The 25,799-nt window shown below is 34.9% G+C and overlaps 3 protein-coding genes across 5 annotated transcripts; all 3 read right to left on the minus strand.

Moving 5' to 3' along the window:
* Positions 1–1,144: 1,144 nt before the first annotated feature.
* Positions 1,145–7,372, minus strand: LOC116178053. Of its 3 annotated transcripts, none has more exons than XM_031497344.1 (10): positions 6,997–7,097; positions 3,487–3,711; positions 3,051–3,197; positions 2,918–2,996; positions 2,735–2,865; positions 2,587–2,685; positions 2,274–2,345; positions 2,003–2,217; positions 1,385–1,544; positions 1,145–1,333 (listed from the first exon to the last, which is right to left on the minus strand). In XM_031497344.1, exons 2-10 carry the CDS (start codon positions 3,701–3,703, stop codon positions 1,233–1,235), a joined length of 1,221 nt encoding a protein of 406 aa, XP_031353204.1. In that variant the 5' UTR covers positions 3,704–3,711; positions 6,997–7,097; the 3' UTR covers positions 1,145–1,232. The 3 variants fall into 3 exon arrangements, with proteins under 3 accessions (XP_031353204.1, XP_031353212.1, XP_031353197.1); XM_031497352.1 differs by lacking the exon at positions 6,997–7,097 and adding an exon at positions 5,898–6,968; XM_031497337.1 differs by lacking the exons at positions 1,145–1,333; positions 1,385–1,544; positions 2,003–2,217; ... (4 more) ...; positions 3,051–3,197; positions 3,487–3,711 and adding an exon at positions 3,723–6,082 and having other exon boundaries at positions 6,997–7,372.
* A 16,121-nt stretch (positions 7,373–23,493) lies between these two features.
* LOC116161277 lies at positions 23,494–24,810 on the minus strand. The gene is made up of 4 exons (XM_031474593.1): positions 24,215–24,810; positions 23,838–24,143; positions 23,738–23,774; positions 23,494–23,686 (listed from the first exon to the last, which is right to left on the minus strand). Exons 1-4 carry the CDS (start codon positions 24,402–24,404, stop codon positions 23,494–23,496), a joined length of 726 nt encoding a protein of 241 aa, XP_031330453.1. The 5' UTR covers positions 24,405–24,810.
* LOC116161285 (KRAB-A domain-containing protein 2-like) lies at positions 24,507–25,469 on the minus strand. The gene has a single exon (XM_031474604.1). It carries the CDS (start codon positions 25,467–25,469, stop codon positions 24,507–24,509), a length of 963 nt encoding a protein of 320 aa, XP_031330464.1.
* Positions 25,470–25,799: the final 330 nt, after the last annotated feature.

Raw genomic sequence — 25,799 nt, forward strand, 5'->3', positions numbered from 1 at the left:
AAAGTCTACGACATAGTTGTTGTAATGGTTTGCGAGGAGATTTTATCAAAGATTTTAACCTCCCTAAGCAATTCTCAAAGGGAAAGGCTGAAAAGTTATCCAGTGCTCCAAATAAATCCACGTCATCACTGATATGACAAAGCATATGGACATTATATATTAAAAATTCTTCTCCGTACACACTTTCACAATGTTGTATAAACAAAATTAATAGTTCCTTTGCTAATGCAGTTCCAAGATTTGAAATATGTTTGGAAGAGATCAAAATTGTAATTGAACTGTGCAACAGCAGAAACTGTTCATAAAGCGAAGGATCAATTAAGTTATTTAGTACAACAGGCCCTAAATAAAGTAAAAAGGATCGAAACTCTGTGGCCTTCCATCGCTGTAATTCTGACAATGAGCGCGGTTTTCTATTAAATTCCACAGGAATGTACTTTCGTAATGATTCAAGACGAGCTGACATTGCATTTATTGTTTTTAACCTAATCTTGTTGGTAAGGGGCCACTCATCCAAAAATTTAATAATTTGCGCATTACCCCTAGACAGATATTGTGATGTTCCGAGTCCAGGTGTAACTTAAATGAATCATCAGTGCGCTTTGGGGAACATGTAGATTTTAAAATAACTCTGCCATTAACATATTCACCAACCTCATTGCACTTTTCACACGATGCATATCCTGTATGATTTTTTATGCCTTTTAAAAATGCGCCTTTGCAGGTGCGTCACATACAAAACTGTGAATTTTTATGGTGTAATGCAGATTTAAATACTTTAAACCATTTTTCAATAAATGTTCTAATTCCTTGATACATCCCAGCAAACACCATTATATAACTGTTATAGAGATATTATATAACCCTGTTACTTTACTTATGTTAAAGTAACATCACTTGAGTATCACATGTAAGGTTCACGTTAGTTATTATTTCCCACTCAAAGACACATTGTAGGTATATTGCGACTATATAACGAGGTTGCTTTGCAGTTATATAACAAAATAAGTAACTGTTATCTAACACAACGAGATAACGTCTATATAACAGAATAACGTAACTGTTCCATAACCTCTTTAAGATAACAGCAACATTGCATAATGCAATAACTGTTATCTTACAAACGCAATAATGAAAATTTAAGAAAGATTTTTTTAAGTTTATTTCCATACATTTACACAAATTTCCAAAATATCTAATGAAAATAAAAGTAATGCCTAAATACATATAGATTACTTTTCACGGTTGAGCCTCTGTTTCGCAAAACGTAACCATTCACTACACATTTGCTCGAATTCATTTTCCTTAGTGGAAAAACTTGAGCAAACCACATCTGAAAAATATATTTTATAATATTGTAACGATCAGAACATTAAACATGTACCTTTTACTATAGCAATGCAGCGCAACTTGTGCATAGCAAAATTGTTTTTTCGACCCATCCAGGAACAATTCACAGCACAGGCATTTGTAAATACACTTTTTAATATGCGGGAGATATTATCCTTGCCGCAGCTTCCTCCAATTCCAGTAACATATTTCTTCTGCAATATAAAGAATGCACTTTTAAATTTTCGACATACAGCTGTACATGCTTGAAAAACGCGAGAATAACAACGCAAAGGGATTATGTGCTTTAATACTTCAATTCAGTAATTTGTCTGTTTGACATCATTGCGCAGAGGAACAAGGATAACGTTATCGAAGAACTGTGCAAATTAGAAAGACATTTAGTCCATAAAACCCATACTGTATGCAAGGCTTTTCGATTATCTTTTCATTAACACCGCAATTCATTTATTGATTGGTTAGAAGCAATTAAATTATGTATTAACCAACGAGCTAATCGAAAAGCTTAATTTTATTAAAGGGCCCATTTTGACATTTACTCAACAAAAACATTCACGTGTATGAAAGTTCTCTGTCAACAATAACTGCTGATTGTAAAATTGGCCCTGTTTTAAGAAATAACAAAAAAAAACCTAAATTACGTTAAACTTACAAATTGTTTTGAAACTTCTTTATTGGATAACAAATTATCAAATGCTGTTATGGCTTCGATGTCGTTCAATGGAAGAGATCCTTTAATCAGTTCCAATCCTTCATTATCACATACTGCTCCTTCTGGCCCAGTTTCTAGTCTTCCTAGTCTTTGATCAATGCTTTTTAGCGCCATATTGATAGATACGAACATTCTCGTAATTTTTGTGAGGTGTTCTACAAATTTATATTGTCAAAATTTGTTGCAAAGATATATTACGTAGATACCATACCGCCAATATTAGCATTCGAACTGCCGATATAGTCGCTTATTGTATTTGGATCTTCTATGACATTCTGCGTCCCTGCAACATGCATGTAAGAGTCAAAATGATCAAATAAAAGAAAACTAAGGAACAAGTAGGATGTAATTGTATGTACATGTATTATGCACTTGAAGTATCAATTATTAAATAAAGTTTGATCATGCAAGCTCTCTTCCAATTTGATACATCTTTTATTTTAAACTGATCAACTCAATTTAAAAAATGTACAAGAAGTTTAAGTGTTGTTATTCCACTAGTTAACAGTGTCAAAAAAACTTACTGCTCATAGTAGACTGAGAATGCTGAATAGATAAATCCAAATCTATAAATTGTTCTTCAACATGTGCATCACTTCCTCTAACTTCATTATTTTCTAGAACTTGACATCAACTATAAAAATGAGTTAATTGAAAAATATTAAAACTCACACAAATTTTGTTCATCTGACAGAATTATTGGCATTGACTGAATTTGGTTTTCACTTGCAAGAATTATTGGCATACATTGGATTTCATTTTCCTGATCACCACTCACACCAGCTTCTTCTGCAATCATTGGACTAAAGAAATAAAGGATTGTCATTAAGTACCGCAAAACACTAGTCGGCTTACCTGATTGGTAGAACATAATTATCAACTTTTGAACCTGGCAACTGAGGTGGTAACGCAATATTTGTTAATTTTCTCCAGTCTATAACATATATGTAGTCACTACCAAAATTAAACAGAAATGATATCACCATACTTTTAGAGGATATGTTTGTATTGCATTCTTCATCTGAGGTGGACTTCCTAGGATTAATAATTTTTCTTTTTCCTCTTCCCTTGCTGGCATCATCCGATGATGCATAATCTAGATCATTAGCAATCTTCCTGCCCTTTTCAAGAGAAACTACAATTACTCATCGTTAATAATGTGTAGATATACCGGGTGATCCAAAAAGAGTAAGGACAGTTTGAATTTCCCGCAAAAACAAAAAAATTGTAAGGTTAGTAAGATATTAATATAATGATTTAAAAACAGGCGGAGTAATTTGATTATTAAGTAGGTACACGATGTAGAGAAAATTCAAATTACGATCGCCAATGTCCAAAGCAAAATACCCCAAAAATTGTAGGCGCGTAATTCAAACTGTTCTCATCTATTTTGGATCAAGTGGTATAGAAGTTGAAATAATTACCCCCCGTCTGTTCAACTACAACATCTTCCACACTCCACTTTTCTGTATTTGGCGGTGCACCTTTAGAAATAAGCGAACCTACATTCTTATTCGAAGTGGGCCACCAACATTTTGTGTTATTATTACACAACCATGACATTGGAATTTCAGACGTACAATAGTCATTTTCATCTGGATGGTCGCTACTGTTTGTGAATGTCACTACCGCATAAGACATCCTGGAAACTTAACAGTACTTATTGAGACAATTTATACACAATTTCAACTTTTAAAATATGCAATAGGTATACATATGTACAAATTTTTCTATAATAGCTATAACTATATAAACTAAACATAATAACAAAATATGCTTCAATGTACCTAAATAATTACGTAAATATTTCCATCATATATTGTATTGCACAGTGGAGGTGGTCAAATATACACAAAAGAAAAATGAAAGAAATATGATTAAATTATTCAGAATGCAATAATGGCACTACAACATACTCTTGATTATTGCAATTATCAGAATAGTCAAAGATAATACACTTTCTTTTAATCTGCTCTAAAAAAATGGTTTCTACGTCACCATGTTGGATATGTATCACACCAACTCCAATCTTAAGCGAGTCGCAAGGTAAATTAAAAAAGGGCACGGCATTTCTAAACCGGAGTATATGCACTACACATTTATTGTCCTTCATAGAAAAATCCTGTATAACACCATACGTGCCATCCTCTAACAGAACACAGTTATCATATTTAGATTTAGAAATTGAAAACCTGTTAAACTTAATGCAGTTAATAACTTGTAAATCGTTTTTAAAATATACAATAATAGGGTATTTCTTGGGAACCTTGTATTCTGCAGGCAGATTATTCTCTTCATGCACTCTGTTTACAAGCTGTTGCAAATAGTTGCCAGAGTTTTTAAGTTTTTGTTTGATTTTTTGCATATAGTTCTCATACTTAAACGCACTAAATGTATCCAGAGGTCCAAGTTCTATAACATCCCCAGCTAAATGTACCAAATTATGAACATTATAGGATAAAAATTCATGTCCGTATAACTCTCCATAATATTTAACAAACCACACTAAAAGCGAATCTGCATATTTATTTAATGTCACACACAATTCTGGATCAATTAGGATTCTTAACGCAACAGTTAGTGAAATAAAATGTTCATAATAAATTGCGGGTAATCTTTTTAATAGAAGTACAGGCCCCGAATATAACAAAAATTGCCTAAACTCTGTGGCTTTCCAGTGGTCAATTTCTAAAAGACTTCTGGGCACTCTAACAAATTCTTTTGTTATAGATCTTTTCATATTCACAAATGTTGCAGAAATCAAGTCCACTTCTTTTAACCGAAGATTTATTCGACCTTTTATCCAGAATTGAAGAAGACGTTTCATCACCCCCAGGCATACTAGATGCATATAATCTAAGGGCACACGAGATACCATTCCAACGCCCAACTTTTCTAAGTAAGAATCTCTTACATGATGTTCAGGATGGTTTTTATTTCTAAATGAACTATCAGTCCTTAACTGACTCTTTATTTCCGGAAATACTACCCTGTTCTGAATGAAGTCACCTTCTTGAATGCATTTCCCGCAACCAAAGTACCCTGTATGACCTTTAGTACCGCATACAAAAGATTTGGCAGGGGTATCACAAATCAATGCATTTAATTTCACGTTTACTTCTACACCGCAGATAATTAATTGGTTTTCTGTAATTTGTAAATATTCATCAACAAATTGTTTAAGGTACTCGTTAGCATTCCCAGGTTTCTTTTTTCCAAAATACACTCCAATCAAAAATGGTTCAGTATGAAAATCAGTTACTATAGATCCTAGCAGTGGCCAAAATTGACTTGTCGAGCTTTTACACAATGGCAATCCATCAATATTGATATTGAATTTAATTATTTTTGGTATTTCTAAAAAGTATTTCCTTATCGAAAGCTCAATCCCATATGATAATCCTAAATGGCAATACTGTCCTCCGCATGACAGTGTCGACACATATCTAGATGTTGTGTGTGTTGAGGTGCTTAATAATGTTCTCACATCTGAGGGTAAATCGTGCCCGTGGCGTCTTAAGATATCCAATAATTTATTCGCAGTTGTGTGTGCTACATTACATTCAATGATAAATGTACGTAATTCTTTTTTAAGATTTTCCTCCCCTGATACGGATTCATTGAAACTTGAGCTCAAAGATGAACAACTATTAAATACATCATTGTATGAAACAGAACTGTGATTGAATGAGTCTGGTAGAGAAACAAAGGAAGCACCATCCGTAGAATCAGTGGGTAAACTTGTGTCAGAATTTTTGCTAACAAAAGCTTTATTTTCATTTTCAGTTGTAATTGCGATAGGTATATTTTTATAAAATGCAATATTTTTTTCTACCTCAAGTGAAGTATCAGAGAATAAACTACATGTCGTAGATGCAGAAGGAGATGTTTGTCCAATATCTTCATCTTTATCAGTATTTAGAATCTGGTCTACTCCTAATTGGATCAACTGATTCTTACGCCTTTTGCTCATAAGATGAAAGTCTTTGGGCATGACTACGGTTGGTTTGGTCCTAGGGCCTATAATTTAAAAAAGTGTCATTGGCACACTGTCTCTAAAGTTACGGAAAAAAGAGCAGTGATTACAGTTGTTCTTTAGTATAACGTGAACAAACCAGTTTACGTAAAATGCACACTACCAAGAGGCGGTGAAGAATTTTCGCCTCCTACAAAATTACCTCAATCTCCACAATACAAAAAAATATTAAGATGACCGTAAGCGAATGGTAACAAACACATAAAGGCCCCATATAGCGTTCAGTCTGAAAGGATATCATGACGGTAGATTGGTCAAAGGTTACCACTCACACACAAAATGATTGGTCGTTATGATCGATCATTCAGATGTTTGAAACGCAACAGTATTGTGCTCACATAATTCAATATGTGCAAACGAGATTGACCGCAAAGAGACCATATACTGTCGATTCATCAATACAATTATATTCACCATTTCATGAGTTTTCATTGCGTTTACCAATACCCCATTAGGTTAAGTCGAGGGTTAAGTAGATCGTTAACGATCTCGACACACCGTACCGATATCGTGGTTTCAATCGGTCGGAACCGACGGATTCAACAGATCAATCGTACCTTTTATGGGGCTCTTTACGATGCTTTCAGTAATAACATGTGCAGGATAGACCAAACCATTTTTATCATGTGAGCTGATTTTGACTTACTGCAGTTCTATGAAATACCTAATTTAATTTCAATAAAATCGCAGTCTGTTGCAGAATTGTTTTAAACATGGTCAAATCTTCCTTTACTTAAGCATGTCTTTATAGGTTAGGTCGCCTCCACTTTCAATTGTTCGTAAAGTTATGATATTTGTGATAAGTTTCGTCGTTTTATAAAACAAACCTCTACAATGTAGCTATACTTAAACACTTAATTAAACACTTAACAACATAAATAAACTAGGATATACTTACTTTCACGTGTCACTCGTCAGCTAATTCACAAATCACCATAAACATTAAACAAAACAGAATACAGAAAACGCGGGCAACGGCCAGCGGAATGCGGCAACTTGCATTGCATTAGCGTCGAGTAGGCGCAGCTCTACATACATGCAACACAAATGAGAAATTAACACGTCCATCATTATATTGATCATAAATAACGAGAAATTAACAGAAAATTACAATTATACAATTTTCGGTTAAGGACGGAGATACATTCGTTTCGTAATTTGTTTACCTGCATCTTAAATGTTATATAACATATATATCAAGGAAATGTTTTCGAGTTATGTACCATGGCTATGGTTGCAGATATGTTTAGGAAATGTAGCATATGTTATGTAACTATATGTTAGATATAGATAACTCCAGTACTGAATGTTATATATTATTTACATTACTGAAATGTTCTCATAAGTTATGGTAGCCCTTCACACGACATCAGCACCGACATCAGCACATTCCTTCGATAAGGAAACTTATAATTATATGTAGTTTTTCATTATTGTAGTCAGTCAAGTTCAGTCCGGATTCTCATTGTAACGTTGTCATAAAAATAAAAATTGTTTTTAAAAATCGTTTTCCATAATCGAACAACATAATTGGCGCAGTCGGTAGGATTCACAAAACGAAATTTCCACTAGTGTGGCGACAAAAATCGCGTCCGGAAAATTCGGTTCGTCATAACGATTTATTTGTGAAGTTCAAAATTGGATTACGAGAAGAGCAACGTTTTGAGAAACGCAGAGACGTAGGACAAAATCGCCGAAACCTCGCCGAACGAAAACTTGACACACACCAGAGACGTAGGACAGCATCGCCGAAACCTCGCAAATTGATTTTTGGACAACATCGCCGAACTTCAATCCTGGGAAAAATTTGGACCGCATCGCCGAATTCACCCAAACCGTAGGATAAGCAACGTAATTTAAGAAAAGAGCATGAAAATCAGCATCATATTCCTGTAAGTCAAACAATTCCTTTATTCTAATATTTTAAGTATCCCCTACAAAGTTCTTTTTCTACTCAAGCGGTATAAAGAGAAAGTTTATTAAAATCATTTTATACTTAGTAAAAAACGTAATTTATGCCTTCAGAATTAGAAAAACTAACAGAACAACTTGCTAACGCTTTTACAACTTATCGTAGCGAACAAAGTGAAATAATTGACGAAATTGAAAATCCAGAAATAATGGCCCAAGCGCAGCCAAAAACCGTAAATTACTCATTACTTAAATTATATGTAGAAACTATTCCAAATTTTGATGGTAACCCACACACATTCGGCATTTTTATCGATAATTGCGAAAACCTAATATTGAATTTTTATGATCCAGTAAACGAAACTTTGAATAATTTTATGTTACGAGCAATAATAAGTAAATTAACAGGTAGAGCTTTGAGTCTCATAGGTTCCAGAATAGAATTAAGAACGTGGAACGAAATTAAAAACGCACTAAACTTAAGCTTTGGTGACCAGCGCAACATTGATTGTCTCGTACAAGATTTAATTATTTTACGACCTAATAAAAACGAAACTCCTTACAATTTTGGAATGAGATGTCAAGACGCACGCAGTCTCATTATTTCAAAATTAAATTCATCAGATTTAACCGTCCCAGAAAAAACTCTCAGATTAAAAAATTACGACGAATTAGCTTTAAAAACCTTTATCCGTGGATTAAGTGGCCAAATTCAAAATAATGTTAGGCTTAGGGACCCCGAAAATTTAGAAAAAGCAATGTCACTATTAATAGAAGAAGAAAACTTTTTATATAGTCAAAATAGAGGTAACCTTTTAAATACGCAAAGCATGTATAAACCAACACAGCGTATAACGCCCTCAAATCAATCACCCTATACATCACCGTTTCAGAACAATAATAGCCATGTAGGACCTACTAATAATCATTGGAGACCTCCTACAAGTTCATTTCAACCTCGATTTCAACCACATCAAAATTTCCAACTGCCAAGACAAAATAATTTACAAACATCGAGACCCCATATGCAAAACTCGCAAATGAATTGGAAGCAAAACAATCCGTTTCCTACACAGAAACTTCCTTATTTTTCGCAAAGACCCAGCCAAATTTCAAGAAACCCTTATTTAAATAAAACTAATCACCAAAATCGACCTAATACAAATTACCAACCAGAACCGATGGATACATCTTCAGGCAATACAAAAATTCAACCCCGTAAAAATTTCACATCTAACGAACTATTTCTACAAGATACCAATAATTCCGAAAATTTCGATGACCAACAATTAAATCACCCTGATCAATATTCAATTTATGACCACCCCGAAAATTCCTATAACGATTTTTATGATTCCCACGCAACAAGCAGTTCTGTGGAAGAAGGTAATGAACCCCAATATCATGTTACTGCAGACGATAACGATTATAACAATTTACCTGGAAATTACATTGCAGAAGAACTTTCACATGAAAATTTTTATCAGGCCAGCCATTCCGAGAACCCGACGTAATTAATCTTAATCATATCAAATCCAACTTACCGTACATTTTCATACCGAACTTAAATGCAAATTTTCTAATAGATACAGGTAGTTCCTGAAGTATGATAAATCCAAAATTAGCTTACACCTTTTATCATAGATTTATTTATAATGAAGATTTCAATGTTCAAACCGCCCATAACATAACGTATCATAACGAAGTAATGGAAATACCGATCTTCAAAATTTTCAATTTAAAAGAAACACACAAATTTTATCTGTTCAATTTTAGTAACAAATACGATGGTATAATTGGTATGGATCTCTTGAAACAACTTAAAGCGAATGTAGATATCAATGCAAAATTACTTGTAACACCATGCGTTAAAATACCTATCATTTTTGAAAACGAACAAATTCGAAATGTAAACATCGACACTATCAAAAACAAAACCCATGAAACTGATTATGACTATTTTATTCCCAGTAGAACAAAACAAGTGGTTAAGGTACCCATAAAAAATTGCAATCCCCATTTAAAAAATCAAGTAGGTTATTTAGAGTACCAAAAATATCAAGATAGAGTAGAATCACCCCGAGCTTTAGTCAACATTATAGACAACCACGCAATAACGACTATAACAAATTCAAATGAACACCCCGTTCAAATAAAAATTAACCAACCCTTAGACATCGAAATTTTTAACATTAACGAACTTAATTTTATAGAAAAAATGGAAACCGATACTGAATTAAATCAGCATATTGATAATTTACAAAAACAAAATTTAAAAAACCTCCGTTTAAATCATTGCAACCGTGAAGAAAACGAAGCCATTCGACAATTATGTTACGAGTATAGAGACATATTTTACTGTGACAAATTACCTTTGACCTTTTCAAATCAAATCAGACATAAAATAAATGTAACTGACGAAACTCCTATTTTTACCAAAAGTTACCGATACCCCGAAGTTCACAAACCAGAAGTGAAATCTCAAATTCAAAAAATGCTAGATCAAGGCATAATACAAGACAGCATTTCACCGTATTCCAGTCCAATCTGGATAGTACCAAAAAAACTTGACGCGTCCGGTAAGCGCAAGTGGCGTTTAGTAATAGATTATCGGAAATTAAATGAAAAGACTATCGACGACAAATACCCACTTCCCAACATTAACGATATTTTAGACAAACTTGGTAAAAGTTTATATTTTAGTACACTCGACCTGGCAAATGGATTTCACCAAATCGAGATGGAACCGACAGACATACAAAAAACAGCCTTTTCTACAGAAAATGGACATTACGAATTTAAAAGAATGCCCTTTGGTTTAAAAAACGCTCCTAGCACATTTCAACGTGTTATGGACAACGTTCTAAGAGGTTTACAAAACGAAATTTGTGTTGTTTATCTCGACGACATCATAATTTTCAGTACAAGCTTACAAGAACATATCGATCGACTAAAACACATTTTTGACAGACTTAGACAATCCAACCTTAAAGTACAACTTGACAAATCAGAATTCTTACACCAAGAAGTCGCCTATCTAGGACACAAAATCACTAAAGATGGAGTAAAACCAAACCCAGACAAAATTGACGCTATAAAAAAATTCCCAATTCCAAACACTCAAAAAGAAATTAAAAGTTTTCTAGGTCTTGTAGGATACTACAGGAAATTTATAAAAGATTTTGCCAAAATTACAAAACCACTAACGCAATCACTCAAGAAGAACTCAAAAATAATTCACGATGACAAATTCATTTCCGCCTTCAATACTTGTAAAAATTTATTAATCAACGCACCTATTCTTCAATACCCTGACTTCACCCAAAAATTCATTTTAACTACAGATGCGAGTAATGTCGCAATTGCAGCTATTCTTTCCCAAGGAACAGTTGGCTCCGACAAACCTGTCGCGTTTGCCTCACGAACCCTAAACGAATCCGAACAACGGTACAGCACCATAGAAAAAGAGTTACTTGCCATTGTTTGGGCATGTAAATATTTTAGACCTTATCTCTTCGGAAGAAAATTCACAATATATACAGATCACCGTCCCCTTACTTGGCTTTTTAAGCTTCATGAACCAAATTCCAAATTAATTAGATGGCGCTTAAAGCTAGAAGAATATGACTATGACATTATTTATAAACCCGGCAAAATAAACACCAATGCAGACGCCTTGTCGCGCGTGCAGATAAACGCTTTTGAAACCGAATCAGTAATTAATAACCCCGGAGACATAGACGCAGAATCCTTAGAATTTTTAAGAAATTACGTGGAACAACAAATGACAAATTTAGACGAATTCCCCGCACCTCCTGATGACCACAACCAAGTACAAGTGAATTGACAATTAATGACCAACGACAAAATCCTAAAATTCAAATTTTATCAGATATACAAATACAACCCCCTGTTCAACCTAGTGATAATATCTCAACAACCCAACACAGTACCTTTAATGAAACAACAAATCCTGGAATCAAAATTTTTGACGAAATTATTAATAACAAGGTAAACCAAATTTTAGTATACCCAAATGTTCACTTTAAACTTAATGTTAAACTATCAAATTACGAAAACCATAAGATAATAACAATTAAAATCCCGCCTAAGAACAACTATCAATTTATTTTAGATTTTTTGAAAGAATACACTATGTCAGAAAAAACATATTGCATGTACTTCCATACAGACCAATTGTACGAAGATTTTAGTAAAGTATTTATAGATAACTTTTCAGAAAAAGGCCCCAAATTATTCCGTTGTTTAAAAATGGTCAATACGATAACAGACCCAGACGAACAAATAATGTTAATAAAAAATTACCACGAAGGTAAAACCAATCACAGAGGTATAAATGAGACTTTCGAAAAAATTAAAAATAATTATTATTGGAAAAATATGAAACCCACAATTACAAACTTTATCAATTCTTGTGAAATATGCCAACGCACAAAATATGGTAGACATCCCCCTTACACTCCACTTATGATAACCGAAACTGCTAGTAAACCTTTTCAAAATATACACTTGGATTTATTCTTTTATAACAACAAAAATTTTCTTACCCTAATAGACGCATTTACAAAGTATGCACAAGCGATTCCAATTGAAGGAAAAACCGCGATCAATATCAGTAACGCTTTAATCAAATTTTTCACATCTTTTGGCGTACCCGAAAAAATTATAATTGACAAAGGCACAGAATTCAATAACGACACAGTGAAAGAAATTTTAAAAGTGCACAAAATAAATGTTCATTTTACTACTCCTCAACATCACGAATCAAACAGCCCAATAGAACGTTTTCACTCCACATTAATTGAACATCTCAGAATCTTACAAGAAAAATATCCAAACGATACTCAGAATTTGATAGATTATGCAATAATCGGCTATAATAATTCAATACACAGCTCAACAAGTTTTACACCTTTCGAACTCACCTTTGGACATACAAAATCCCGAAATCCAGAAGAAATATTTTTACCCGAAAGTTTTTACTCTGATTATGCAGAGAACCACAAACAAAAATTAGAACACGTTTACAAAAATGTTACCGAAAAACTTAAAACACAAAAGCAAGAAATAGTAGACAAACATAATAACCAAGGAAACGTCAACTCCGAGTTCAAAGTCGGACAGAAAGTATTCAAACAAAATCCAAAATCCTCCCGCGGTAAAAAGCATAACAAATTTTTAGGACCATTTACAATAACTAGACTTTTAGAAAGAAACCGTGCCGAAATAAATCACAAAAACAAAAGGGAGATAGTGCATATAAAAGAACTTAAAAGACCCCCTGTTGTTACAGGTTCCTCATCGGAACAAACGGACAAGAACCCCCCAAATTCATCCCAATGAACGACAACCCTGGCTTACTACCTTTAAAAATAGGTAACGCCCAAAATAAAATAGACCATTGGTCATTTATTCAAATTTACGATATAAGCTTAGTTATTAAGGAATATTTTTCGCTTCGCAATAGTTTCACAATGCTTAAAAATGCTTTAGAATCCAACACTAGTAATACGATTAGGTATAGGAACGAATTTCACAATTCGTACAATCTCATTAATAATTTAGAAGAAAAAATTTACACACAAATTAAACAACTGAATCCTTCAGATCATAAAAGGAAAAGACGTGGACTAATTAATGGCTTAGGAACACTAATAAAAGCTTTGACAGGAAACCTTGATCAAGAAGACGCGGAAAAATACGATAAATCGATTTCGACCTTATCAGATAACCAACAAAAAATAAAAACCCTTATGCATGAACAAATAACACTTTTACAAAATTCAATTAACCTTTTTAAGACCAATGTTGAAAAACTGGCACATAATCAATATATTTTGAAATCTAGAATAATGCAAATTGAACACGTTCTTAAAACTATCGAGTTAGGACAAATTGAAACTCACAGCTATTTTCTGATTCAAATGGTAATATCTCAATTAATAACAGCTTTTCAAATTATATACGATGTTTTAGAGAAAATCGAGACAGCTATTACGTTTTCGAAATTAAATACTTTTCATAATTCAATTATCGATCCAAATGACCTATTACAAGAAATGAATTTAATAAATCAACAAATGTATCAAAACAAACTCCCCTTTGAACCCACATTAGTCAATATTTTACTGTTCGAAAAAATCATTGAAGTTAAAAGCTATAGCAAGGGAAACGAAACCGTTTTTGTTTTACAAGTTCCTTTAGTAGAAAGAGAAAATTATAATTATTACCATCTATATTCCCTTCCGGTACCCACAGTTAATCTATTCCAAGCAATATTTCCAAAATCCAAATATTTAATCCTTAACAAAAAATCCTATATGCTCTTCGACAACAAGTGCCGAGAAATCACGTCAGGAGAATACATCTGCGAAGAAGCCAACCCAGTAACAATCAAGAAAGAAGAAGATGCCCCATGTGAGGTCCAAATGCTAACATATTCCCAAAATACGTCAAATTGCCGCCAAATACCCGTGTCAATCACTAATGTAAAAGTCCAAAAAGTGGAAGATAACAAGTGGATCGTCGTTACGCCCACGAACATTGTCGCCATTCAACAGTGTGGTCAAAATAAAGACAACATACCGCTTAACGGAGCATATGTTTTAGAATTAAACCGCGTTTGTGAAATTCAAATCGATGATATAAAAATAAAAAACAACGAAAACTATAAAAACGACTTTAAAATAATCAAACTTCCAAAATTAAAAATAAATGATACAGTTCAATTGCAAGAATCACAGCTACAATTTAAACCTATAAAAATGGACATAATTAATTTCGACGAAGTAAAAAACATTCAAAGTGCTCTAGAAGTGCAACACAACAAAATCGACGCGATGTCAACTGAAACAGTGCATTTTAATAACATTAGTATCTGGACAATATTAACATATGTATTTATAATTTTACTTGTGATTTTCATAGCTTATGCCTACAAAAATAACATTTTGCCAATTAAGGTTTCTAAACCCAAAGAAGAAACCCCCGATATAAAGTTAACAAATCCTAACCCTAGGATTTGTATTTAAGGATGGAGGAGTTATGGTAGCCCTTCACACGACATCAGCACCGACATCAGCACATTCCTTCGATAAGGAAACTTATAATTATATGTAGTTTTTCATTATTGTAGTCAGTCAAGTTCAGTCCGGATTCTCATTGTAACGTTGTCATAAAAATAAAAATTGTTTTTAAAAATCGTTTTCCATAATCGAACAACATAATTCATATTTATATTACTTCATAACAATTGCAGATATGTGTATGTTATCTATTATCCGTTATATAACTTGGTACTTTCCAGTTATATAACAGCAACAATGAATGTTTGCTGGGATTCTTCCAGATATGCATCAAGAGGTTTTGGTTTTGAAGTTTGAAGCATTTGAACTTTTTATTTTTATCGTGGAAAAAGAATAAAACACGTTGAGCACGTGCATTAATTGAAATGGGAAATGGCAGTCGCCACAGACCATGCAGTCGCCGGCCGGGAGGTTACCATGCGATGCGACGCACAATGATGTGCGCAACGTAAATGCGCGGGAAGCTTAAGTAACAGAGCCGGCATTTTAGACTTTTGACCTTTGGTAGTTAGTAATTACCAACTGTTCACCAATTATTTACTTTAATTATAATTTGGTAGTCCATTCGAAATAATCCTTTAATTAACTTACGAATATGGAACCAAAATAAGACGTCATCACACTGACATCATTTTGACGTTTTCTAAATGACGTCAACAAGACATACCCATTAGGGAAAGTGACGTCATTGACCAAAAGTTACCAATATCTAACGTCTACATGACGTGAGTGTGCTACCTGGGCAGTGGTTTTATTGTGCGGTTGTTTGGCGATACGATTGGCTGGAAAAGTCATAAACAATCGTACGTCACTCTATCTACATGCCAGGTCGAATATTTAGCTATGAGTGAAGCTTGTCAAGAGCTTATCTCGCTGGATAAAGGTATTAGATATATCATTGGAAAAACATTCTTTCCTGTGACTATATGGTGTGATAATCGGTCAGCTCGAGATTGCACAAAGAAAGACGGAAATGATAAATTAAAAATGTTCGATGACAATTTAAATCAAATCAATAAAGACTTAAAAGAAAGAGAAATTAGAGGTAATCGAAAGCATATGGCCGATACAATGGTGACTTTGTGAAATCATGTGTTGATCAAATGCTTGTTAGAGTAGAATTAATAGATTAATACCAAAGAGAACTTAGCCGATATAATGACTAAACCTTTGCCATCAGCTGCACACGTTTATCTTAGAGAGTTAATTCTAAATCATGTTTTAGACTTTAAAAACCATAAATAATAATTAAAGTTTCTTTACAGGCTCCGAGAAATCCAAAGATTAAGACACTCTAAAACTATTATACAATCTCTTTAGATTTATTTAATGTTATAGTTTTATTATAAGAATACTATATTCATTTCTGTTCAATGTTAGAATTATTATATATTTTAAAATATTTGTGTTTAAATATAGCGAAGGGAGGGAGTGTGAAGAATACTTCGCTAAGTTTAAATTTAAGGCGCTAAATTGAACTCTGCGGTGAGCGATGTTGGAACCAACTTAGCCAGGGACACGAACAGAGGGGAATTTTGTGTAGATGTACGCCATGAGCACGCCGCAGGCTTAGAGAATAGAGTTTTCCTTTCTTGTAGCGATACAATAGATTAAAATAAACGCTTACTTGTGCTGCATTTTTCACGTGTTTTTAACGAAAAAAACAAACGTTATAACTCATAAATATGTATAATAAACCTAACTATCAGATGGTTCTTGTTTTTTTGAACAGTCACACTTTGTCTTTTTTATGTTAACAGCAATATCCTGCATTATATCTAGGAATCTATCCTGACGTTGTATTCTTTCTTGGTGACGTCTTTCTATACTGTTATCCACATTTTTTTTTCTTTTAATACTACTTTTAAAGGTTGGCGTACTTGACCCACTTGAAGTGGATGCATACTCACTACCTGCATCTGTAATCAAATGAAGTGAGAAGGTGTTAATCTTAATTTTATATTTACCATTTTCCACATTTACTTGTAAACCTCTTGCACTGCTACATGTGGCCACAGGTGCTATTTCCGGTTTGCTGTGGAGGATATTGTTGATAAGATCAAAAAATTTCCAATACTTGGGTTCATTTCCTGAAGTATCGTTATGTTTTTTTACTGATTTGTACTGCTTCAACAAACCCTTCCATTTTGTATCGCATTGTACACCTGAGACCTGTGTACCTATCTTCTCCGACATAATTTTAGCAACTTTCACCCAAACATTTTTTTTAATGCTGGTGTCGAATTCTTTTGAAAAGCGGGTATACAATTCAATTAGCAATTTTGTATTGGCCTCGGTCCACATCTTAGGCTCATTATCTTCCATGTTCCTGTTGTGCATGGTGATCCTTTTGCCCAATTATTTCAATGGTTTTGATTTCATCTGAAGTCGTTTGTTGCACAAAACTTAAGAGAACCGAACTATCTCAAATAGAGGAAAGTCTCCCAATATGGGGTACTTTTTTTAAATGGCCATAAAAAATTTTTAACTTTGTATTTAAAGGACTCCGTATGATAGGGTGTTACTTTAGCTTTTCCTTGAGGCATATGTTCAGTAACGTCCTCAAAAGTACAAAATTTTAAAAATTATGATTTTTTAAAAAAAACCCTACCTACCCCATATTGGGATCATATGGGCTCCTAATATGGGGCACACTAAGTGCCTAATATGGGGTCTTATATTTTGTGAGTTTTCACAAAACATACGAAAAGATATAGGCAATTTTTTATTTTAAAGACAAAAATCGCAGACATATTTAAATCCTTCGAAACCGGCACATTCAACGTGAGCCCATTTAAAGCACTGTTGACATTTTACCGATTCTTCTCCTCGTACATCTTCACAAAACGGAATGTCGCAGAAAATACAAATAGCGTCTTCCTGAAAATCTTCCGATGCGTCGTCAGAATCTTGATAGTTCGGTTCAGATCCCGAATCTAAAGAAGAAGAGCTTGGGGAACATGGTTTTGTTGATTTTTTTCTGCTCTTGGTGGCCAATTGTTTTCTTTTTTGTAATGTTGGATTTGTCTGCTTTTGTCGAGCTTTTGCCTTCGGACCATTTAGGTTTTTCTTAACTCCAGAAGTAGAAGGTAAATTTCTCTTGCTAAGGCTAACTTCCAACTCTTCCTTGTAGGGGGTACTAGTTACCACAACCGCTTTACCCTTTCTTGCATTTTTCTTTTCCACAATATCTTTCGTGATGGAAGGAACTGGCATAATATTTGCAGGATAGATTTCTTTTTCGGGGGTGACTTCTCCTTGCCGAATCTCGATCGCATCATCTTCTAAAGGAGTCTCATTTTCAGGAGTATTTTCCCTATGCTGACTCTCGTTCACATCTGTCCTTAGAGGAGCCTCGTTCATCTCTGCTGCAAATTCGTAACCTTTAAATGTATTCTTATCGGGAGGAAACATTCCAGTTTTCCGAAATCCATTGATGGCTGTTTCCATTGTGGCAGCCCTTACGGCCTTACATATGCCTTACCAAAAAGCTCCCCTACTTGGTATGCCGTTACAACTCGTCGGGGGTGGAGTTTGAGCCAATTTGATATTTCCTGGGCGTAGAATGTTTTGAAGGGTGACATAAATGCCACGTCCAGCGGCTGCATACGATGTGTAGAATGGGGTGGTAAGCAGATAATGTGAAGAAAATTTTCACGAGAAACAGTTATAACCTCCAAATTTCTTGTATGAGAATAGTGGCCATCAAGTATTAGTACGACGGGATCTTCAGGGCATGGTTTAACGAAATTAATAAAATGGCGAAGCCAGTCAACGAATATTTCTTGTTGGATCCACCCAGAGATGTGACACGCATATTGTGTACCAGGTGGGGTCCCGTTCATTAATTCCAATTTCATGTTTTTACGTGGGAATATTATGAAAGGAGGCACGTACTGACCTGCCGCACTGAAGCACATCACCGTAGTTAACAGTGAGCCCCGCTCTGCCGATGTTATGGCGCCGATTTGCTTCTTTCCATTTTTACCCACCACCCTAAGATTGAACTATAGTTAGCCCAGTTTCGTCACAGTGAAAGAGTCTTGCTGGATTGTAGTTTATCTTTTCTAGCAGAGGTTCATACAATTGGAAATATGCGTCCACGTTTTCTCTCGTAAACGATTTAATTCGAGCATAGGATATTCCTTGGGGCATCCTTAGTGATAACTCCTTGTGTCTTGCTAAGAAACCAGCAAACCATTTTTTCCCAGCACATCCTTTGGCGGAATTAAATGGGTTTTTTATTTTATTCGCTTTGCATAGACTAAAAGCAAGTCTACAGACGTCCCTCTTTGTGATACCAAAAAATTTCCTTTCTAATTCTAAACAGTGTTCGGCTAGTTTAGCTTCCATTTCTTGCGAAAAAACTACTTTTCTACCTAAACTGGAATCCACCACTTCCTCAGGAGTTCCTTCCTTTTTGACGTACCTTTCTAAGGTACTTTGAGGCACATTATGGGCACGTGAACTTTTTAAATATCCCATCCTCTTATCCCTACACGCACTAATTGCTGATAACATTTTGGCTCTATCCCAAGACTTACGTTTAGGTGGCATCTGCAAAGATGCTCCCATTAGATACAAAAAAAAATGCAGCGCCGAAAAGGTTATCTCCTAATATGGGGTACCCCAAAATAATAACCAGCTGGTACCCCATATTGGGAGCAAATTAAATTTTATGTTTAGATTAAATTTTTGCGAAAGCAAACATTACTTAGTCAAGAACTAATGTACTATCGTGAAGTACGTAAAAAGAAGTTTATCATACATGCATAATGGATGTAAATACTTACTTTTACACAGAAGTTAAATTGCTCCTAACAACGTGCACGTAAAACATTAACTCATGCGTAATTATGTGGCGGCCTCCCGTGCCCAAACCGTACATATAATGACAATGTAGATTACTTTAATTGGCTTCATTTCAAAGTATTTGATGCAAAAATTATGCCATAGATGGCATATGTATGGTTATAGTAAACTAAAAACCACAGTACCCCATATTAGGAGGTACCCTCATATTAGGGGACTTTCCTCTACATTTTTGGTTTCTTCATAGGGTACGTTCCATTTGGCGCTACCAAAAATGCAAATGCTTTACTGCAAACGCTTACAGAAATAGTGTTCCATTTGAGGAAGTAGAGCTTCAAATGGAACGATGCGGAGCACTGATAGATGTTTATTTACGTTTTGAGGTTAAGTTAGTAGGGTAAAGGTCTAAAGGAGCCTAAGAGTACGCACTTAAGACATTATGCCATAGTACATATTAATGTTTGGTATAAGGTGAGGCATTAGAATAAAAGCTATTAACTACATTTATCTACTATTTATTTTTACTAGTAAAAGCAACATAACGGAAACAAAATTCTAAATAAAAAAGTTTTTGTGCAAATCCACAAACGCGTACTCTTGTAAGTACTTGCATGCAAGAGTACGCACAAGGGCACTTAAGAGTACGCATGTATAATTTTAACAAATATCACACACAAATTCGCCTCCGGAATAACAACAACATGCCTCATGCCACCACTGCATACATTTAGAGCATTGAATCCAATCTTCTGTGGGTGGCTCAATAAATTGTTCATTGCAACCTGGACAATGAATCTCTTCATGGGAATCTTTCCTCTTTGCACCTAATTCCACACTTTTTTTTTCACGCACTTTCTTCCTTTTAGTGATCGTAGTACGTTTTTTTGAGGTACCTTCCGCTATTTGCCTTTTTGTTGTTTTAACTTTACTCGAGAGTTTATTATTCTTTAAAGTTTCATCGTGGTTAATGTTTTCTTTTTCTTCCAACATGGTTTTATACGGAGTGCTTGTTAAAAGTTCTGATTTCTGAGCATTTTTTTGTCGTAATTTTAGGGTATGGTCGAAGTTCGTGTGGACTCATTATGGACATATTTTTTGCCTTCATTTCTTCATTACCGCGTGAATTAACCAACACGTCAGTTTCCACTGGAAGTATAAGCATTTCTGGGGTTTTTTCTCTCCTATCGTGTATAATTTGGTCATATTTGCAAATTTCAATGTCATCTATTTCGACAGTGTAAGGTTCAGCTGACACATTTACAGTATGTTGCCTATTACTAATAGTTAAATCTTTACCAAGAGTCTCTCGCGTTTCTAAAACGATAGTCCCATCATTTATACGGTGTAGGTCTAGTCTTTCCAGTTCTTCCGTTCTATCGGTAACGATCGGTTCATCCATTCTGTCGGTGACGATCGGTTCGTCCATTTTGTCTGTGACGACCAGTTCCTCCATCCTGTCGGTGACGATCAGTTCCTCCATCCTGTCGGTGACGACCGGTTCCTCCACTCTGTCGGTGACGGTCCTTTCTTCCATTCTGTCGGTGACGACCGGTTCCTCCACTCTGTTGATGATGACCGGTTCTTCCATTCTGTCCGTGACGAGAGATGGTGCGAAATCTTCATCAGTGAATACTTGTGGATTATACGGAAATATACCAGCCGAAAGAAAGGAGTTCACTGCAGTTCCAACGCTTGATACCCTGTAGTAAGCGTTTTTGAATAGGGAAGAGACCTGCATTTGGATAATCGCCTTCCCAGAATTGTTTACCAACCAGTTACCGCACAGTTGGCTGTAAGCCGATTTCAATGGTCCAAAAAAATCCCTTATCCAAAGGTTGGATTTTATGGCTTGAATGTGGGGGTATTGAGAGGAGGTGTATGAAATTATCTCTGCAGTAATAATTAATCACAATGTTCTATGAGAAACGTGGTTGTCAAAAATTAACAGGACTGGACTTTCTTCAGTTGGTTTAACATAATCTTTAAAATGCTTCATCCATTGTAAAAACAGTTCACTATTAATAAATCCGGAATCCGATATAAGAGGCAAGGTTCCAGCAGGAGCCCCGTTGTACAACTCTTCTCGCATTCTTTTTCTAGGAAAAACAAGCGCACACTGAAAAAACAGTGTCTGTAAATTTACCATAATAATCATTGGTTTAATTCTTGCCTATTATTATCTTAGTAAATTTACTGTCCCTGTGTAACATTTGTTCATAAAATGTAATTTTCCTGACATGATGTAATCGAATCAAATACAGCAATCATGTAACATTACATATTTTTTACCATATTACATGTAAAAGTCATCTTTAAAATTAATTGTGTTGTGGTATGTTCATATGGGTATTTACTCGTGCTCCGTAAAACTACACAGTATCTTTCCAGTATACTTGTAATTTTCTCTTTTAATTTCACCAGGAATTTTACATTTTTTGTGCAAAAATTTGGTGGCAAATTGATAGGGGGCAATTTTCATATATAATACCATAAGTAGTCGAAGTATTGTCGAATATTTTTGAGGTGCTGTCACGAATGCTAGTTACGCTGATTAATACCACGAGCGCTTGCGCGAGTGGTATTAAAAAGCGTAACTAGCATGAGTGGAGCAGCAGCTCAAAAATAATCTACAAATACTTCGACTACGAATGGTATTCGGAGGACTATTCAATGAATCAAAAGAAAAATTAAGCATAATTACCCACGCGAATGTATTTCCATGACAACAATAAACGTCAAAATAAATTATGGAAGTTGCTTTTCATTTTGCTATTGATTCTATTCGAACTTTTGTGCTCCAAACTAATTCGTTATGAGTGATTAAATTAAAAGATGTGGTGATAAGTCGGTTGTCGAAATTGATTAACAAACTAAGAAGAATGTTCCGGTTAATACGACAAAATTTCGCGTCATTTCACTGGTGGAAGTTTGACAAATGTCATTGAATAATCGCATTGAATTGTCGCTGAAATACCACACGTGAAATTATCGCTGAAATACCACACGTGCAATTATCACTATAATTCGTTCCCATTGGCGCAGCAATTTGAAATCGAGACATTTCACTGGTTGAAATGTGACAAATGTTAGATGAATTGAATAGTCAATAAAATATTGATATAAGGAGACCATTTATTAAGTATATATATATATATATATATATATATATATATATATATATATATATGTTACGGGCAAAGACGATAATTGGACATTAACGATAATGCCCGGACAATGATGTGAATGCCCATTTTTCCTGGTCCTTATCATTAATGACCGGGAATTAACGTTATGGACCTTTGCGCAAGGGTAATGTTGTTACTATTCCAATCTTATTTTCATATTAACGTCTGTGCCCGGTCATTAACGATAATGCCCAAGATTTTCTGGAGAATGTTGTTAGGTATGATTATCTTTTTTTTTAAATAATTATTAATCATGGTTGATGGTAACATCAGGTAAGATATAATGTAGGTACTTATCACTACAATTTTTTATTTTTATTCTGAACTGTATTAAAAAGTTTATATAATAATAGTTTGTACAAAATAATATAAGAAGGATAATTAATCATTTTTATTGTGGCATGAGAGAGATCCATGGCACTTCGAATTGCAAATTTTCTTGTTAGCGCGACAAGCACACTTATTGTTTTTACATCCGCCCTTGCAGTGACAACGTTTGTAACCCTGTCCCCCTAAAACACTATTTTCAGCGGCCACTTCTCTCAGGGAAATTTCTTTATTTTTTGCGGAATCGCTAAGGTTCTCTAATAGAATAAACTTTTCAATGCAAGGATTAAACTCTGACCTGGTAAATTTATGCTTCAACGCGCCATGGGGTGTACCTAAAATGTCGGAATTATTGCGTAATTGACATTGCCAACTGAGTAAAACATGGTAAAACTCACCAAGTTTATATAAACCGTCTTCTACACTATTAACAACAGCCAGTACATTACGGGGAGAACCACGAGCTCTATCTACGTCTGGTATGGGTACACGAACGGTAGTTCCAGCTTGAACGTCGGAGAATTTTCGATTAGACAGTTTCAGCATTTTGGTGGCTTGTTTTTCTAAACATTCCCTGGATCTTTTACGCTCATTAACAATGTTCTCTTGGCGTTCGCAATGAATGCACTTCCCATCATTACTAGCTTCTTCGCCAAGTGGTAAGACTGTAGAGCACTGGTTGCAAACTATTCTATCCTCGTACGCTACAATGTCGGTGGGGGGTATAGCTAGTTATTTACAATAAGTTGAAACTGTATTGAATGAATTAACTTACTGCTTTCAGTCGCGCTTCCAGTATCATTAGTTCCATTTTCATATTCGAATTGGATGATTTGTGGAACTATCCCTTCTTCATCTCCTCTTTCCCTTTGCGGATTAGGATCCTCGAGGTCATTAGACTCTCGTCCCATTTCTTCTATCAAAGTTTCAGAAGACTTCAGTGGACAAATGATTAATTTCATCATGGGGAATGCCAGCTGAGGCTAATCCTACTCTAGCCGGACATCCGAACATGGCCTCGTACGGAGATCTCCCAATACCTGAAGAAAATGTATTATAATGGGTGATTAAATTTTTCTGAACTTTGTTGTGTTGCATAAAACCCATTTACCAGAATGAAGTGCACGGTTTTTCTTGAACTGGATAAATTTCATTCCTGAAGGCCAGTCTGTTGTTTGATTTTCATCCATCCACGCGCCTAACATTTCCTCAATATCCCTATTGGCACGCTCAACCGATCCTTGACTCTGGCTGTGTCTAGGTTTGCCATGAACAATTTTTACCTCTGGCCACATCGCATGTAAATCTACCAGAACTGAATTGACAAACTCTCGACCATTGTCTGAATGAAGAATTAAAGGTGCTCCAAAGGTAGTGTATATTTCTAATAAATTAAACGCGACTTCTTCTGCCCTTTTGGTTCTTAACGGTTTCAGCAAAACAAACTTTGTAAGATGGTCTTGATAGACCATAATAAAACGGTAATCGTTGTAACTTTGCGATTGCATGTCAATCAAATCAACCTGAGCACGTGAATTTAAATTGGAATGCGGGATAGGTCGAGGAACTAACCCTTTCTTTGGAGTACTACTTTTTTTCTGACACTGAGTACAGAGTCGTAGGTATACCATTATCGTTTTTTTGGTAATGTTGCAGTAGAGTTTGTTTATCTCAGCAATCATTCGATTTCTTCCACCATGTCCTATAGCTAAGTGAGCATTATGAATAATATCAAACAATTCTCCATTAGTGACGTAGTACAGGACCTTCGATTCAGCTGTTTGAGCAACAGGTTTAATTAGACGGTCTTTTCCACCTATTGTAATGACGTCATATTTACGCACCCGCCTATAGTGCTTCATGCCTTTTTCTGAGCCGGGTGTTGACAGTAAAGCTTTTGCCTCTTTAACTTCATCAATACGTTTGTTATATTCGTCAACGCTTAAAAAAGATTTATTGTCATCGCGTTTGATTTCTATGATAGCGTTTATATTTTTAGTAAACCTGCGGCGCATTTCATTGTGATCCATGACGAATTCGATTTAAAAAATTAAACTAAACTACACTGATAGAGTAACCCCACAATAAACACAACAGAAACATATAACCTAACTTTTTGATTTATCATCACTGGCCGTTAACCAACGGGAAATGACGACATTGCCCGGGCAATGATGTTAATAGCGCGCTTGTGTAATGAATTAACAACATTGGCCGAATCTAATGGTCATTAACGTTATCGCCCGGTAATTATGGAGAATGTCCAACTTGGCTGGTCCTTATCGTCATTGACCGGCCAATATCGTCATTGGCCGGATTATCGTCTTTGCCCGTAACATATATATATATATATATATATA

Source organism: Photinus pyralis, unplaced genomic scaffold, assembly GCF_008802855.1.
Source record: "Photinus pyralis isolate 1611_PpyrPB1 unplaced genomic scaffold, Ppyr1.3 Ppyr1.4_LG1, whole genome shotgun sequence".
In the NCBI taxonomy this organism is placed as follows: Eukaryota; Metazoa; Arthropoda; class Insecta; order Coleoptera; family Lampyridae; genus Photinus; species Photinus pyralis.

Bases quoted from the DNA above. Each gene is read 5' to 3' on its own strand.
- LOC116178053 (XM_031497337.1), bottom strand. From the start codon at position 6,056: ATGCCCAAAGACTTTCATCTTATGAGCAAAAGGCGTAAGAATCAGTTG.
- LOC116161277 (XM_031474593.1), bottom strand. From the start codon at position 24,404: ATGATGAAATTAATCATTTGTCCACTGAAGTCTTCTGAAACTTTGATA. The intron at 24,144-24,214 runs GTAAGTTAATTC...CCGACATTGTAG, and splicing joins TGGAAGCGCGACTGAAAGCA to CGTACGAGGATAGAATAGTT. The intron at 23,775-23,837 runs GTGAGTTTTACC...CCGACATTTTAG, and splicing joins AGACGGTTTATATAAACTTG to GTACACCCCATGGCGCGTTG.
- LOC116161285 (XM_031474604.1), bottom strand. From the start codon at position 25,469: ATGGATCACAATGAAATGCGCCGCAGGTTTACTAAAAATATAAACGCT.